The sequence below is a fragment of the Pseudoliparis swirei genome, chromosome 18, assembly GCF_029220125.1.
Source record: "Pseudoliparis swirei isolate HS2019 ecotype Mariana Trench chromosome 18, NWPU_hadal_v1, whole genome shotgun sequence".
Taxonomy (NCBI): Eukaryota; Metazoa; Chordata; class Actinopteri; order Perciformes; family Liparidae; genus Pseudoliparis; species Pseudoliparis swirei.
Window position 1 is genome coordinate 6,157,625 of NC_079405.1, and position 15,280 is coordinate 6,172,904.

Sequence of the window (15,280 nt, forward strand, 5' to 3'; positions counted from 1 at the left end):
TTGCATTCAGACTGCGTGGGTAATCTAATGAGGCTGTCATTGGACAAGGCCCTAGCAGTGGGGCATGCACTTGAGGTGGAGGCCATCAGTAAGTATGCAGTCTGCTAATAAGCATGGTTGGTGAACACTAGGAGAGAGGTGTCCTGTCATGCTCGTCTTTATTTCCCCCCCAGATGGCACCCAGCACATTGTGATAACGCCCAACTTGGCTGCTCAGTGTGGCTACAGCATGGAGTCCGACCCGTGGGGTAACACCAGAATCTACTCGTCTCTGCTGGGCTGCTACGTGGACAATAAGGTATGTTTGAGTTTACTTTATTTGAGGACATTTAATTATGAGTTGCCTGTGAGAAACATGTTTGCACATTTGTTGCATTAATGACTTAAGAATTGAACTTTTTACGAGCATTTATTTTAGCTTATCAGTATTCTATGCGTTTTAAACAGCGGCCATCTAAAACGGCCAATGTTTGACCTTATATATTTTAGCCACTATAAAAATAATAAACACGTTTCCCCAATTGGAGAACACCAATTGGAGCCATTTTTGTTTAAAAAATTGCAGGATTTTAAGCTCTTGACTTTCCTTAAGCCAAATTCTTGTTTCATGCATTTCATTTGTAGGACGATCAAACCTTTAATGTTGGCTTAAGGCTCCGGATGTACGGCCCCAGTGGATCAGATGTGGTTACCCATGATGTGAGCCAGACTTGCAGCTACACTAGCTGGGCCTCTAGAGAGATTCTCTGTGACAGGAACTACATGGAAGTAGGTCACTTAATATTGAAAGCTCTACCGACTTGTTTCTAACAATCTATTAAGCCACCATTTCTTTTAGGTGTCCCACCACATTGCTACTCCTGAAGCTAAGGGGCAGACTCGAGATGTTAAAGAGATCGACGTCATGCCTGATGTATGTGTACGAATTCCTTTTACAGTGGGCTTGCGTTTCAACCTGCACCATTCTTATCTCATTCAACAGAGGTAATGATTAATTCTCCTTACCTATAGGCCTCTGCAGAATCACATGGCATCTGGAAGTTGACATTTTACACACCAGAACCAGTATCAATGGTGCTGAGGGAGGCTGAACAAGCTGGTTATGGTGCCATGGTGACCTCAACCCGTCTGGTTATGCGATCCCCCTACAATACAGCAGAGACCACTTCAGAAGAAGTAAGCAACAGACAAAGTGGTTTGCATAAAAGTTGGCTTTGGAAGCAGAACTATACACCTGACATCTCTTAGGTGGATGGAGTCAACATGGAAGTTTTCAGGGTGAGAGCCTACTACAAGGCACCACATGGTCTGGGTGTGGTGGACTTGGCAGCTGCTTGTCCCACAGGCAAGTCTCGAGCAATCTGTTTCTGGACATGGTTTCCCTTAGTTTGTCACAAAGGAGTCAACAGTTGGGTTATCATTAACAGGTGGTGTCCTCTTCACCAACAACGTAATCTCTTGGCACGTACCTCGCCGTATGACACCACTGGTAGATGGCAGCTTTGAAATCCGAGAAATGCACATGGGCATTAACGGAAGGAGGCTTGATGGATCTCAGATGGCTGCACGAGGGTACACGCTGTCCACCACAGATTTCCACATCATCATTGAGATCCCAGTGGGCTCGCCTGATGGTCACTACAAGGTTGGGAAGTCCTCTAGCTTAGAAATGAAAGTTACTTTTCTTTGCATATTTTATTAAAATGTCATGAATAATTGCAGAGCCATGCCCCAGATTACCAGTACCACATCACCTACGTTGTGGAGCCCATGCTTGAGGTACTGTGGAGGACCACTGGCACCCGAGATGATACCAGATACAAGGTTTTGTTCCCTATTACCACCCCTCTTATTCTTCAAGCTCCCCACATCCAAGCAAGTAAGTCATTATCTGGAAGCCGACAACTTCAGGCTAATAAAGGAAGGTTCATAGCCCTTTTCCTATTCCTCAGATACTGTCCCAGAGGCTCGCCTTTTCAGCGTTGTCTTGGGGCCCCTTCTTCATGATGTGGTGCTGAGGAACATCACCTTCTTCACCAGCGTGCTCACTGTTGAAGAGAGCAATGCCAGAGGTTTTACCATCCAGGAGCATCGCCACTCCAATGGAACCAAGAGCATCTCTGTTTTAGTGCCCTTTGATGCAGATATTGTACTGAAAGATGCAAGTGAAATTAAATGCTAAATGTCACTTGGTGCCAGCTTATTTGCTCTATTGGTTTCAGTGACATAACTGAGTTGTTTACATCTGCAGAATCCTGAACCCTTGATTACAACCTACTTCCTCTCTCTGATCTTTGGGTTTATCATCCTTCCTGAAGAAACTCCATTTGCCCACCCAGTCGAGTTGCAGGCGTCTCTGCAAGATGTTGGTGAGATTGAACTTTTCACTATTTACTTTATCTAGCTCACAATTGCGTCGTGTGGGGAGAAATGTAACTAATATGGCCATGAAATTTCCCAGGTACTTTTAATATGTAAATGTTTTAAATGTAACATTATTGGTGCCAGAGGAGAGGTTATCTATATCTGTCAGTCGACTGAAAGATGATATATGGATGCAAACTGACCAAAAACCTTGGATGTCTCCTTTTTAAATATGAAATTACACAACCTTGTATAGTTTTAGCTAAAGATAGTCCAATGGTCAACCTTGTCTTTGCTTTTAGAGCTACCAACCATCACTGGCACATGTGACCAGAACCAGTTTGACATCAGTGTGAAATACGGGAGTCAAGGCAACAATTTCAAGGCAATGGTTGGACATCAACAGCTGACACCTGAGATGGCTCACTACCAGTTCCAAGAAAACGGCACACACTTCAGCGTCAGTCTTCCATACAATGCCAAGGATGCAACCTTCGAGGTATGTTTCACTGTAACCTCTCACCTTGAAGCTTCTGCATTGGATAACTTCCCTCTTTGTCTTCCAGCTGATAACCTCAGATTCACTAAGAGCCCACGTTGACTTCTTTCTGCTTCATGCCCGTAACGACTGGGTGCTCGCTGATCTCTTCTTGTCCTGCAACTTTCCCTTAACAACAACCGGTAAGACTTAAACATGTTGAGGGTTTCTGCTGATGGGACTATAGGACGTGTTCTTCACCCTTACTACCTCTACCCGCAGAGTGCTACCCCAATGGAACGATGACGGCTACGGCTGTGAAGGTGGCTTCTGTGACCAATATGGTCCCAAGTAGGCTGACCCTAATGGACCAGTCTTGCAAACCGGCATTCAGTGGTGATCGCTTTGCATATTTCTCTTTCAATGTTGCGTCCTGTGGAACCACAAGAACAGTAAGTGTTGGTTCACCTTAAATCTCCACACTATTGTTAAATGCTAATGCCTCCGTCCTTTTGTCCTCAGTTCTTTGACCACTACATGCTGTATGAAAATGAGATTGCCTTGCCTTACAACAAAGGAGCATCACCAGTTGGTCCTCAGTACAGGTAGAGGGACTCGTGCAATCTTTTAATCGAATATACTTTCTAGTGAGGTCCACCTCAGTGTATTTCCTTTTCTCCAAGACAAACCATTTCCTGCTACTATGTGGTCAACGGGACTCGGACTGTTGGCTTCGGCTCAAAACCAAGACTCTATGAACCCACCGCGGATATCGGCTCAGGACAGCTGATGGTTCAAATGAGGCTAGCCGAGGGTAAAATTGACTTTATCAAACCTTGTTTTTGCGAGACGGTACCCAGTTAGGACAATGCCTCTTTCTAATGGGACTCTTCTCCTCCAGATTCATCGTACACGCTCTTCTACCAAGCAGAAGATTATCCAGTTGTAAAATATCTGAGGCAGCCTCTCTATTTTGAGGTAGAGCTGGTTGAGGCTACTGACCCAAATTTGGATCTCATCTTGGAGAACTGTTGGGCTACACTTGATGAAGACCGGACATCTCTGCCTAGCTGGGATATCATTGTAGACAGGTAATGAGTAGCATAAAGCTAGGTAAGGTCTCAAAACTTGTGATAAATCAAATATGTTGTCAATCCCTCCCCAGCTGTGCGAATCCTGATGACAGCTATGTGACAGTTTTCCATCCTGTTGTGAGAGATGCCAGGGTTTTAGTCCCATCCCACATCAAACGCTTCTCTATGAAGATGTTCACCTTTACTAAAGATGAGGCGGTTCTGAAGAACGAGGTAACGTATGAGCAGTGTGCATTGTCCACATCTAATAGTAGCCCTGTATAATAAACCCTTCTGTCCGTCTTCAGATCTTTGTCCACTGCGATGCAGAGATTTGTGACTCGCATCGGCAAGCAGATGGTTCATGCCGAGGCCAGTGTGTTGAACCTGCACACCAGATGAACTACAGACGAGAGAGAAAACGGGGTACGGGACATATGGGAAACATTTGTCAACAAATTACATGCAGTTGGTGATCGACTTTGTCTTTTTTTTCTTCTAGTACAAAGAGGAACGGACTCCATCAACCAAAGGCAAATCTCCTCTGGGCCTATTGTGTTCACCTCTGGTCAAACTCCTGAATAAACTAATTTGAAGTTCTTCAATCATCTCTTCACTCAATTTGTATCTAGTTCGTTTGAACCCTGCGTTGCATGTCATACATTCAGGGCAGCAACTTTTACTGTGGCACATGAGGCAGATCAACAATGGGTTGTATACAAATGTGGTAGAAGCAGCAAGATGACGATTTTAGACGGACCATCTCCACAAGTTCTCTGATGTGCAGTGGTCGGGTGTATAAAGGATGGCACAGGTGGTGAGGACACTGAAGAAAGTATTGTCCATATGAGAACCTTGACCACCCTCTCCTCTACCTGCTGCAGGGACAGTAGAGCACGTTCTCAACAGACTGCTTCAGCAGAACATTCCTGACTAGGGTTGGGTGCCACATTGGGGGTTCCGGGTGGCACCGGTTCCTACACAACACGTGCCACCCGGACCGAAACGCAACGCACATTTCGGGGCTTCCTTTCGGTGCCTGAGCCGATTGAGAAACTTATTTTGAACTTCTCTGACTCCGCCCTGTCAGCAGGTTACGACAGCCGATCATATTTAACTTTGAAAGCAGAGGCATGCGCCGTGTTTGTCTGCGTGAGCACATCAGCGGTCAGGCTGAGCGAGATGGAGATACCGGTCCCCCTGAAAACGTGTATACCAATGATGACAAGAGCAGCCTGAACTCATTAGTACCGTAATGTTGATTGCAACTCTTGCATTCATAAAAGTAGGCCAACAAATAATAAATTAGAGCCATTATAACCATGTTTAAGCTGGCTCGTAGCTGGTAGCTAGCTACGAGTTTGACAGTCTGATGTCAGTGCGGCCATGATAACGGCTTTTACAGGTAATATGGCCGAAGAGGTTGTAAATGTCCTCATTGTGTATCTTTTTTAACGTATCGGTTCAGGCACCGGTATCGTTTTTAAAGTACCCGTTTAGCACCGGTATTGTAAAAAACAAACAATCCAATTGTTCTAGGCCAGGGGTCCCCAAACTTTTTCCTTTGAGGGCCACATAACGTTTCCCTTGTCTGCTGGAGGGCCAGCCGGGGGGGGATTAATACTAACCCTGCATTTAACGGAGCGGAGCAGCGCGTGCGCTCTGATCGCTCTTTTAATGAAGTATCGATACTAAAAATATGCTAAATCACATCGCTCTTAACGTACGGGTACTTTGTTAGTATCGCTACACCGTGCAGCGTGACAGCAGCAGATGTAGCGGACTAACATTCAAGCTAACCTAACTTCCCAAACGCTGTGGACATCTGAACGCTGATTGGCCGAGACGCGACACGTCCCATCAAAGATGTTTTATTGCGAAGAGCACCACTTCACATTTTCTCCGCGTCTCACTGCAATCTCAACGGCAGCGGGCCAGGTGTAAAAAATAATAAAACGGAAAGCGTCTAAGGTATTGTTCAGGGGGCGGGTCCAAATGTGGAGGCGGGTCGGATCTGGCCCGCGGGCCGTAGTTTGGGGACCACTGTTCTAGGCCATGCGGCTCTTACGTTCATATCGAAGTTTGTGGGGTTTTTTTATGTTGGTGTTCGCTCCGCATGAGTTCAAGACGGTATTTTCGTCAAACGCGCAAGTGGGCGAGATGAAATTAAACTCGCGGCACGCTGGCCAAACGCAGAAACTCCACAGCCGAATGTCGAGAGGGCCGTTCTACGGAGGGGTTCGCGGACGTTAATTCGCTGAAGATCGTGCGTGTGCGAGTCTGTTTCCTGAAACATGTGAAATCAAAGCATCGACCTGTTCTGACTGACCCATGTGAAAGAATTGCTTCCTGTGGCAACAACAGAATCAAGCCATATTGAAGAGGATTGTTCAAGGCAAAGAATGCAGGAAGTCCCACTAAGCAACATGCATAGTAAAAGAAAAACGCTATTGTAAAATATTATATTATTGTTTGTGGACTTGGTTGAACTGAGTGTGTGTGTGTGTGACTGTGTGTCTGTGTTTTTGTGTCTGTGTTTTTGTGTCTGTGTGTGTGTGAGTGTGTGTGTGACTGTGTGTGTGTGCGTGTTTTGTGTGTGTCTGTGTGCGTGTGTGCGCATCATGTTGCTCTTTGCGGTAACACAGTAAAAAATGTGTCTCTTAGTCTCTGACTGGTTGGCCACCCCTGTTCTAGGCTAATACTGCTCTTCTCAGGAAAATCCATTGTTACCCATTCTTCCAATTGGTCGACAGTGAGTCTGTCCTACCTGTGCAAGATAAAATGTATTGTATTATATTGTGTGCTGCCACAACATATAGAGGAAAGTGTGTTACATGTGTGGATTGTTTTATATTAGGCAAAGATGACTTAAAGCGCACACACATCTTACTCCCAGATATGAGTTACAAGGATGCCAGACGTAGATAGACATAGCGACCTTTGAACTGCAGAAAACCATACCTTAAATGTAGCTAACCGCTATCTAACGTAATGTTAGCTCAAGCCCTTCACCATGAACTGTTCTTATCAATCTCTTCATCTCACTTCTCCCCCACTCTCAAACTCTGTTGGATTTTTTAGAGATCTTCATCGACTGCAATACCTGTTATCACACACCGTGTAACTCAATTCTCACCCAACACTCTTTTCTCACTTAAAATGCTCTTACATATACTTTCTATTAGCATTGCTTTGTTTTTCGGTTCTTCCGTATTAATATAGTGTAAACAAGTTTCCATCCCTCAGGACTTTTGCCATTTCCACGTCTCCGATCTTTTTTGTCACTTCCCTAGTCAGGGCTATCGAGCTAAGACCGACATGCTCATCTTCCTTTCTGAATTTAAGGGTTTACTTTAAATTCCCCCTCATCACCTTCCGGTAAACCACTCTATTTCCTTTATCAGAACGGTTTTCTCCCAAACTTCTCTTCATTTGTTGACTTCCCTTCAAACTTCACTCCCTTTGCTGTCCTCTCCCTTTTGTGTCCTCCTCTCCCAGAGAGACTGGAGTTCACCCACAGGATGGAAGATCACCTGTTACAGGTCCTTTTTGAAACAGCTGGTGATGTCTCACATGTGTATTGTAATTAACTGATGTATAAAACAGCTGGTGATGTCTCAGCAAGCAGTCAGTCACTTCTCTTCAGAGTGGGTCTGTTATCAGGTGTGCTGGGTGGTCAGTGCCAAGCTCAGCTAGTGTTTGGAGTCCTCTAGTTCTTTTGTTTGGCTGCTCTCAGACTGCAAGATGTGGAGACTTGGGAACATGTGAGTTACTCTAATTTCTTTGTTTAACGACTGCTAGCTGCACACTTAATGTCTCTAAATGATGTGTTTTACTTAAAGGTTGTTATGGAACTTGATGGCTGCAGTAATCCTCTTGGCTCAAGCAAGGCCAAATATGAAGGTCAATTTACCATCAAGTAAGCCTGACTTTAAACTAAATGACATTACCATTGTTCCATTAAGTGTACTGCTCATCACAAGCCTTTTCTTTTAACAGGCAGTGGCTTGCATTCAGACTGCGTGGGTAATCTAATGAGGCTGTCATTGGACAAGGCCCTAGCAGTGGGGAATGCGCTTGAGGTGGAGGCCATCAGTAAGTATGCAGTCTGCTAATAAGCATGGTTGGTTAACACGAGGAGAGGTGTCCTGTCATGCTCGTCTTTATTTCCCCCCCAGATGGCACCCAGCACATTGTGATAACACCCAACTTGGCTGCTCAGTGTGGCTACAGCATGGAGTCCGACCCGTGGGGTAACACCAGAATCTACTCGTCTCTGCTGGGCTGCTACGTGGACAATAAGGTATGTTTGAGTTTACTTTATTTGAGGACATTTAATTATGAGTTGCCTGTGAGAAACATGTTTGCACATTTGTTGCATTAATGACTTAAGAATTGAACTTTTTACGAGCATTTATTTTAGCTTATCAGTATTCTATGCGTTTTAAACAGCGGCCATCTAAAATGGCCAATGTTTGACCTTATATATTTTAGCCACTATAAAAATAATAAAGATGTTTCCCCAATTGGAGAACACTAATTGGAGCCATTTTTGTTTAAAAAATTGCAGGATTTTAAGCTCTTGACTCTCCTAAAGCCAAGTTCTTGTTTCATGTGTAGGACGATCAAACCTTTAATGTTGGCTTAAGGCTCCGCATGTATGGCCGCAGTGGATCAGACGTGGTTACCCATGATGTGAGCCAGACTTGCAGCTACACTAGCTGGGCCTCTAGAGAGATTCTCTGTGACAGGAACTACATGGAAGTAGGTCACTTAATATTGAAAGCTCTACCGACTTGTTTCTAACAATCTATTAAGCCACCATTTCTTTTAGGTGTCCCACCACATTGCTACTCCTGAAGCTAAGGGGCAGACTCGAGATGTTAAAGAGACCGACGTCATTCCTGATGTATGTGTATACATTCCTGTTACAGTGGGCTTGCTTTTCAACCTGCACTCTTATCTCATTCAACAGAGGACATTATTAATTCTCCCCTTGCCTATAGGCCTCTGGGGCAGCACATGGCATCTGGAAGTTGACATTTTACACCCCAGAACCAGTGTCAATGGTGCTGAGGGAGGCTGAACAAGCCGGTTATGGTGCCATGGTGACCTCAACCCGTCTGGTTATGCGATCCCCCTACAATACAGCAGAGACCACTTCAGAAGAGGTAAGCAACACACAAAGTGGTTTGCATAAAAGTTGGCTTTGGAAGCATAACTATAAACCTGACATCTCTTAGGTGGATGGAGTCTCCATGGAAGTTTTCAGGGTGAGAGCCTACTACAAGGCACCACATGGTCTGGGTGTGGTGGACTTGGCAGCTGCTTGTCCCACAGGCAAGTCTCGAGCAATCTGTGTGGACATGGTTTTCTTAAGTCTGTCATATGGATGAGTCAACAGTTTTGTTATCATTAACAGGTGGCGTCCTCTTCACCAACAACGTAATCTCTTGGCACGTACTCCGTATGACACCACTGGTAGATGGCAGCTTTGAAATCAGAGAAATGCACATGGGCATTAACGGAAGGAGGCTTGATGGATCTCAGATGGCTGCACGAGGGTACACGCTGTCCGCCACAGATTTCCACATCATCATTGAGATCCCAGTGGGCTCGCCTGATGGTCACTACAAGGTTGGGAAGTCCTCTAGCTTAGAAATGCATGGTCACTTTTCTTTGCATATTTTATTAAAATGTCATGAATAATTGCAGAGCCATGCCCCAGATTACCAGTACCACATCACCTACATTGTGGAGCCCATGCTCGAGGTACTGTGGAGGACCACTGGCACCCGAGATGATACCAGATACAAGGTGTTGTTCCCCATTACCACCCCTCTTATTCTTCACGCTCCCCACGTCCAAGAAAGTAAGTCATTATCTGGAAGCCGACAACTTCAGGCTAATAAAGGAAGGTTTATAGCCTTTTTCCTGTTCCTCAGATACTGTCCCAGAGGCTCGCCTTTTCAGCGTTGTCTTGGGGCCCCTTCTTCATGATGTGGTGCTGAGGAACATCACCTTCTTCACCAGCGTGCTCACTGTTGAAGAGAGCAATGCCAGAGGTTTTACCATCCAGGAGCATCGCCACGCCAATGGAACCAAGAGCATCTCTGTTTTAGTGCCCTTCGATGCAGATATTGTCCTGAAAGATGCAAGTGAAATTAGATGCTAAATGTCACTTGGCGCCAGCTTATTTGCTCTGTATTGGTTTCAGTGACATAACTGAGTTGTTTACATCTGCAGAATCCTGAACCCTTGGTTACAACATACTTCCTCTCTCTGATCTTTGGGTTTATCATCCTTCCTGAAGAAACTCCATTTGCCCACCCAGTTGAGTTGCAGGCGTCTCTGCAAGATGTTGGTGAGATTGAACTTTTCGCTATTCACTGTATCTAGCTCACAATTGCGTCGCGTGGGGAGAAATGTAACGACTGAAAGATGTGATATGGATGCCAACTGACCAAAAACCTTGGGTGTCTAATTTTAAATATAACATTGCACAACCTCGTAGAGTTTAAGCTAAAGATAGTCCAATGGTCAACCTTGTGTCTGCTTTTAGAGCTACCCACCATCACTGGCACATGTGACCAGAACCAGTTTGACATCAGTGTGAAATACGGGAGTCAAGGCAACGATTTCAAGGCAATGGTTGGACATCAACAGCTGACGCCTGAGATGGCTGACTACCAGTTCCAAGAAAACGGCACACACTTCAGCGTCAGTCTTCCATACGATGCCAAGGACGTGACCTTCGAGGTATGTTTCACTGTAACCTCTCACCTTGAAGCTTCTGCACTGGATAACTTCCCTCTTTGTCTTCCAGCTGATAACCTCAGACTCACTAAGAGCCCACGTTGACTTCTTTCTGCTGCATAGCCGTAACGACTGGGTGCTCGCTGATCTCTTCTTATCCTGCAACTTTCCCTTAACAACAACCGGTAAGACTTTAACATGTTTAGGGTTTCTGCTGATGGGACTATAGGACATGTTCTTCACCCTTACTACCTCTACTCGCAGAGTGCTACCCCAATGGAACGATGACGGCTACGGCTGTGAAGGTGGCTTCTGTGACCAATATGGTCCCAAGTAGGCTGACCCTAATGGACCAGTCTTGCAAACCGGCATTCAGTGGTGATCGCTTTGCATATTTCTCTTTCAATGTTGCGTCCTGTGGAACCACAAGAACAGTAAGTGTTGGTTCACCTTAAATCTCCACACTATTGTTAAATGCTAATGCCTCTGTCCTTTTGTCCTCAGTTCTTTGACCACTACATGCTGTATGAAAATGAGATTGCCTTGCCTTACAACAAAGGAGCATCACCAGTTGGTCCTCAGTACAGGTAGAGGGACTCGTCCAATCTTTTAATCGAATATACTTTCTAGTGAGGTCCACCTCAGTGTATTTTCTTTTCTCCAAGACAAACCATTTCCTGCTACTATGTGGTCAACGAGACTCAGACTGTTGGCTTCAGCTCAAAACCAAGACTCTATGAACCCACCGCGGAGATCGGCTCAGGACAGCTGATGGTTCAAATGAGGCTAGCCCAGGGTAAAGTTGACTTTATCAAACCTTGTTTTTGCAAGTCTGTACCCAGTCAGGACAATGCCTCTTTCTAATGGGACTCTTCTCCTCCAGATTCATGGTACACGCTCTTCTACCAAGCGGAAGATTATCCAGTTGTAAAATATCTGAGGCAGCCTCTTTATTTTGAGGTAGAGCTGGTTGAGGCTACTGACCCAAATTTGGAGCTCATCTTGGAGAACTGTTGGGCTACACTTGATGAAGACCGGACATCTCTGCCTAGCTGGGATATCATTGTAGACAGGTAATGAGTCGCATAAAGCTAGGTAAGGTCTCAAAATATGTGATTAATCAAATATGTTGTCAATCCCTCCCCAGCTGTGTGAGTCCTGATGACAGCTATGTGACAGTTTTCCATCCTGTTGTGAGAGATGCCAGGGTTTTAGTCCCATCCCACATCAAACGCTTCTCTATGAAGATGTTCACCTTTACTAAAGATGAGGCGGTTCTGAAGAACGAGGTAACGTATGAGCAGTGTGCATTGTCCACATCTCATAGTAGCCCTGTGTAATAAACCCTTCTGTCCGGCTACAGATCTTTGTCCACTGCGATGCAGAGATTTGTGACTCGCATCGGCAAGCAGATGGTTCATGCAGAGGCCAGTGTGTTGAACCTGCACACCAGATGAACTACAGACGAGAGAGAAAACGGGGTACGGGACATATGGGAAACATTTGTCAACAAACTACATGCAGTTGGTGATCAACTTTGTCTTTTTTTTTTTTCTTCTAGTACAAAGAGGAACGGACTCCATCAACCAAAGGCAAATCTCCTCTGGGCCTATTGTGTTAACCTCTGCTCAAACTCCTGAATAAACTAATTTGAACTTCTGCAATCATCTCTTCACTCAATTTGTATCTAGCTCGTTTGAACCCTGCGTTGCATGTCATGCATTCAGGGCAGCAACTTTTACTGTGGCACATGAGGCAGATCAACAATGGGTTGTATACCGATGTGGTAGAAGCAGGATGACGACTTTAGACGGACCATCTCCACAAGTTCTCTGATGTGCAGTAGTCGGGTGTATAAAGGATGGCACAGGTGGTGAGGACACTGAAGAAAGTATTGTCCATATGAGAACCCTGACCACCCTCTCCTCCTGCTGCAGGAACAGTAGCGTACGTTCTCAACAGACTGCTTCAGCAGAACATTCTTGACTACAATAAATCACTTCTGGTCACATCCTCCTCAAATTGAACATCACTAAACCTCGCACCGCTTTCCCTTCATACTTTAGCTCCACTGTATACACTTATTTATTTGTACATTTTCAAGGGGAAGTTGCAGGACGAGATCAGCGAGCACCCAGTCGTTACGGGTATGCAGCAGAAAGTCAACGTGGGCTCTTCGTGAGTAAATATTAGTCTAGAGTTGGACCCTCAATGAACGATATGTTCCCCGAGGCCCGAGAGGTATCGCCCAACTGAGACGTCACAAGTACAAATATCTGAGATCCAATTCAACTGCTTTAATTGGTACTTGATGTGAGTATAAACAGCAGCTAAAGGCAACAATATTACACATCGATAAGAACATTATTTTGAAGTTTGTAACCGGCCTGAGAAGCGAGGTGAGGAAAGGAAGTGGGATAACTGGAGGAAATGCGAAATACCTCCGGGCAAGCGTTCAGTTCAATATTACAATAGTGTTCAAATATTGACTTGAAAGCCTTAAGTCTTAATTGTAAAGGTGTGCAAACGACACTATTCAAAGCACCATGGCCCAAAACTAAAGAGTCTCACCTCCGTCCAACTCCACCTAGCCTCTAACATCATTCATTACATGTTACACTTTCATCATTGCTTCACCCAGTTGTAAAAGGTGCCCTACTTGAATCTGATTAAACTAAAGATGCACATTACACCACCTTGTAATTGATTAATAGTCAATCAAGAGAGAGAGATAAAAGGTGTTTCTCTTGTTAAACAACTGTGTCCTCAACTCCTCCCCCATCATCTTCTGGAGTAACGGACTCAAACCAAAGGCAAATCACCTCTGGGCCTATTGTGTTATCCTCTGGTCAAACTTCTGAATAAACTAAATTGAACTTCTGCAATTATCTCTTCACTTAATTTATATCCTGTTGGTTTTAACCCTGCATTGCATGTGTGATACATTCAGGGCCGCTATTTTTTTGGCACATGAGACGGATCAACAAAGGCTTGTATGCAGATGTGGTCGAAGCTGCAAGACCACGACTTTAGACGGACCATCTCCAGAAGTTCTCTGATTGTGCAGTGGTCGGGTGTATCTAGGATGGATGTCGAGTACAGCGCAGTAGTGGATGGCATTGTCGTGGGCAGGTTGATCGCCTGCTTCTGAACGTGGCCAAGACCAGAGATGGTGCTAGACTTTGGGGAAGCTGATTGCTCCAACTGCTGAAGATTTGTAACAGTTCCTGGGTGTCTCCACTAACAACAGACTGACCTGGAAGGCCAACAGCAAATTTGTGTACAAGAGGGGTGAAAGATGAGTTTTTCTTGGGGAAACTTCAATGCGTGCAGCAAGAATGTATATATATATATATGTGTGTATATGTATATATATATATGTATGTATATATATGTATATATATATATGTATATATATGTATATATATATATGTATATATATATATATGTATATATATATACGTATATATATGTATATATATATATGTCTGTATATATGTATGTTAGGGCTGTCAGCGTTAATCTATGCGATTAATTTGGCCGCGTTAACGCACTAAAATATTTTAACGCAATTAACGCAACTTTGTTTACTTCCGGTGTTCGTTGAAGTTTTTACACTCAAACCGAGTGTCAAGCCGCGGCAGTACGGTTTAACACTGTTTCCGTTTATAAAACAATTATTTCTCCGCGAAAATAAGGAGCAGAAATCAGTTTAACTCGTGGATGAATCAGTCGGGTTTCCTCCTGCTCCTCCTTCCTCCCGTCTCCCCCTCTGATACACAGAGGAACGGAGGGGCGACGTGTCGGGTGACGCGGCGCGGAAAGAACTCGTCACACGAAACCTTCACCGTGATTGGTCAATCCGTTTGTCTGTCAACATTTTGGGAAAAAAACAACCAATGAACACTCAGTAAATCACAAAGGACCTCCCACCACAGGTGAGGCTCATTAGCAGCCTGTCAGTCAGAGAGCAGAGAACACGGCACCTGGACAACTGAGCCTCATTGAATAGAGCTGAGATTGTTCTGGAATGTTTGATGTATAACACACGTGGGGGTGTGTCATATGCAAACGCCTTTAAAAGGTGAATTTAGTTGTTGTTGTAAAATATATCAAATGAGCCCAGCCTCCAGAGGGTTAACGTGACATAGTTGAATGTCAGTCAGTTTACCAAGGCCACTGGTTCTGCTGTGTTCAATATACTTATTTTTTTTTTACTAATCTGGATGTTTCACTGAAGAAACAATTTATCATCCACAATATTAAATACCTCGCTGGCACTTTATAGGTAGAAGCCTCTTTGAAAACACAGCTCTGTGTGAAGTTTGGTCTTTAAAAAGAATGAACTTTTAACTTTTAACTTTTAATTGCGATTAATCGCGATTAATGAATTTCAAAATGTGCGATTAATTAGTTAATTTTTTTTAATCGATTGACAGCCCTAATATATACATATGTATATATACATATATATATGTATATATATACATATATATATATACATATATATATGTATATATATACATATATATATACATACATATATATGGACTGTATGTATGTATATATTTATATATATAATATATTGGTAGTTGTTTATGAGTGTTAT

The 15,280-nt window shown here is 44.1% G+C and overlaps 2 protein-coding genes across 2 annotated transcripts; both read left to right on the plus strand.

Moving 5' to 3' along the window:
• Window positions 1-27: 27 nt before the first annotated feature.
• Window positions 28-4,520, plus strand: LOC130207880 (uncharacterized). Its single transcript, XM_056436618.1, has 19 exons — window positions 28-88; window positions 174-298; window positions 625-768; window positions 839-913; window positions 1,012-1,176; window positions 1,249-1,345; window positions 1,428-1,645; window positions 1,723-1,860; window positions 1,934-2,161; window positions 2,252-2,369; window positions 2,667-2,863; window positions 2,931-3,045; window positions 3,125-3,294; window positions 3,365-3,447; window positions 3,526-3,656; window positions 3,744-3,933; window positions 4,008-4,149; window positions 4,224-4,341; window positions 4,418-4,520. Exons 1-19 carry the CDS (start codon window positions 28-30, stop codon window positions 4,498-4,500), a joined length of 2,598 nt encoding a protein of 865 aa, XP_056292593.1. The 3' UTR covers window positions 4,501-4,520.
• Window positions 4,521-7,809: 3,289 nt separating this feature from the next.
• Window positions 7,810-12,335, plus strand: LOC130207882 (uncharacterized). Its single transcript, XM_056436619.1, has 20 exons — window positions 7,810-7,834; window positions 7,915-8,010; window positions 8,094-8,218; window positions 8,536-8,679; window positions 8,750-8,824; window positions 8,922-9,086; window positions 9,159-9,255; window positions 9,338-9,552; window positions 9,631-9,787; window positions 9,861-10,069; window positions 10,162-10,279; window positions 10,478-10,674; window positions 10,742-10,856; window positions 10,936-11,105; window positions 11,176-11,258; window positions 11,337-11,467; window positions 11,555-11,744; window positions 11,819-11,960; window positions 12,035-12,152; window positions 12,233-12,335. The coding sequence occupies exons 1-20, from the start codon at window positions 7,813-7,815 to the stop codon at window positions 12,313-12,315; spliced, it is 2,652 nt and encodes an 883-aa protein (XP_056292594.1). The 5' UTR covers window positions 7,810-7,812; the 3' UTR covers window positions 12,316-12,335.
• Window positions 12,336-15,280: the final 2,945 nt, after the last annotated feature.

What these genes read in the sequence shown, in the direction of transcription:
- LOC130207880 (XM_056436618.1), top strand. Translation starts at nt 28, where the DNA reads ATGAGGCTGTCATTGGACAAGGCCCTAGCAGTGGGGCATGCACTTGAG. An exon ending in GGCAGCTGCTTGTCCCACAG is followed by an intron (nt 1,346 to 1,427) that starts GCAAGTCTCGAG and finishes TATCATTAACAG; the next exon opens with GTGGTGTCCTCTTCACCAAC. An exon ending in CCACCCCTCTTATTCTTCAA is followed by an intron (nt 1,861 to 1,933) that starts GCTCCCCACATC and finishes GAAGGTTCATAG; the next exon opens with CCCTTTTCCTATTCCTCAGA.
- LOC130207882 (XM_056436619.1), top strand. Translation starts at nt 7,813, where the DNA reads ATGAAGGTCAATTTACCATCAA. An exon ending in TCAAATGAGGCTAGCCCAGG is followed by an intron (nt 11,468 to 11,554) that starts GTAAAGTTGACT and finishes CTTCTCCTCCAG; the next exon opens with ATTCATGGTACACGCTCTTC. An exon ending in TGGGATATCATTGTAGACAG is followed by an intron (nt 11,745 to 11,818) that starts GTAATGAGTCGC and finishes ATCCCTCCCCAG; the next exon opens with CTGTGTGAGTCCTGATGACA.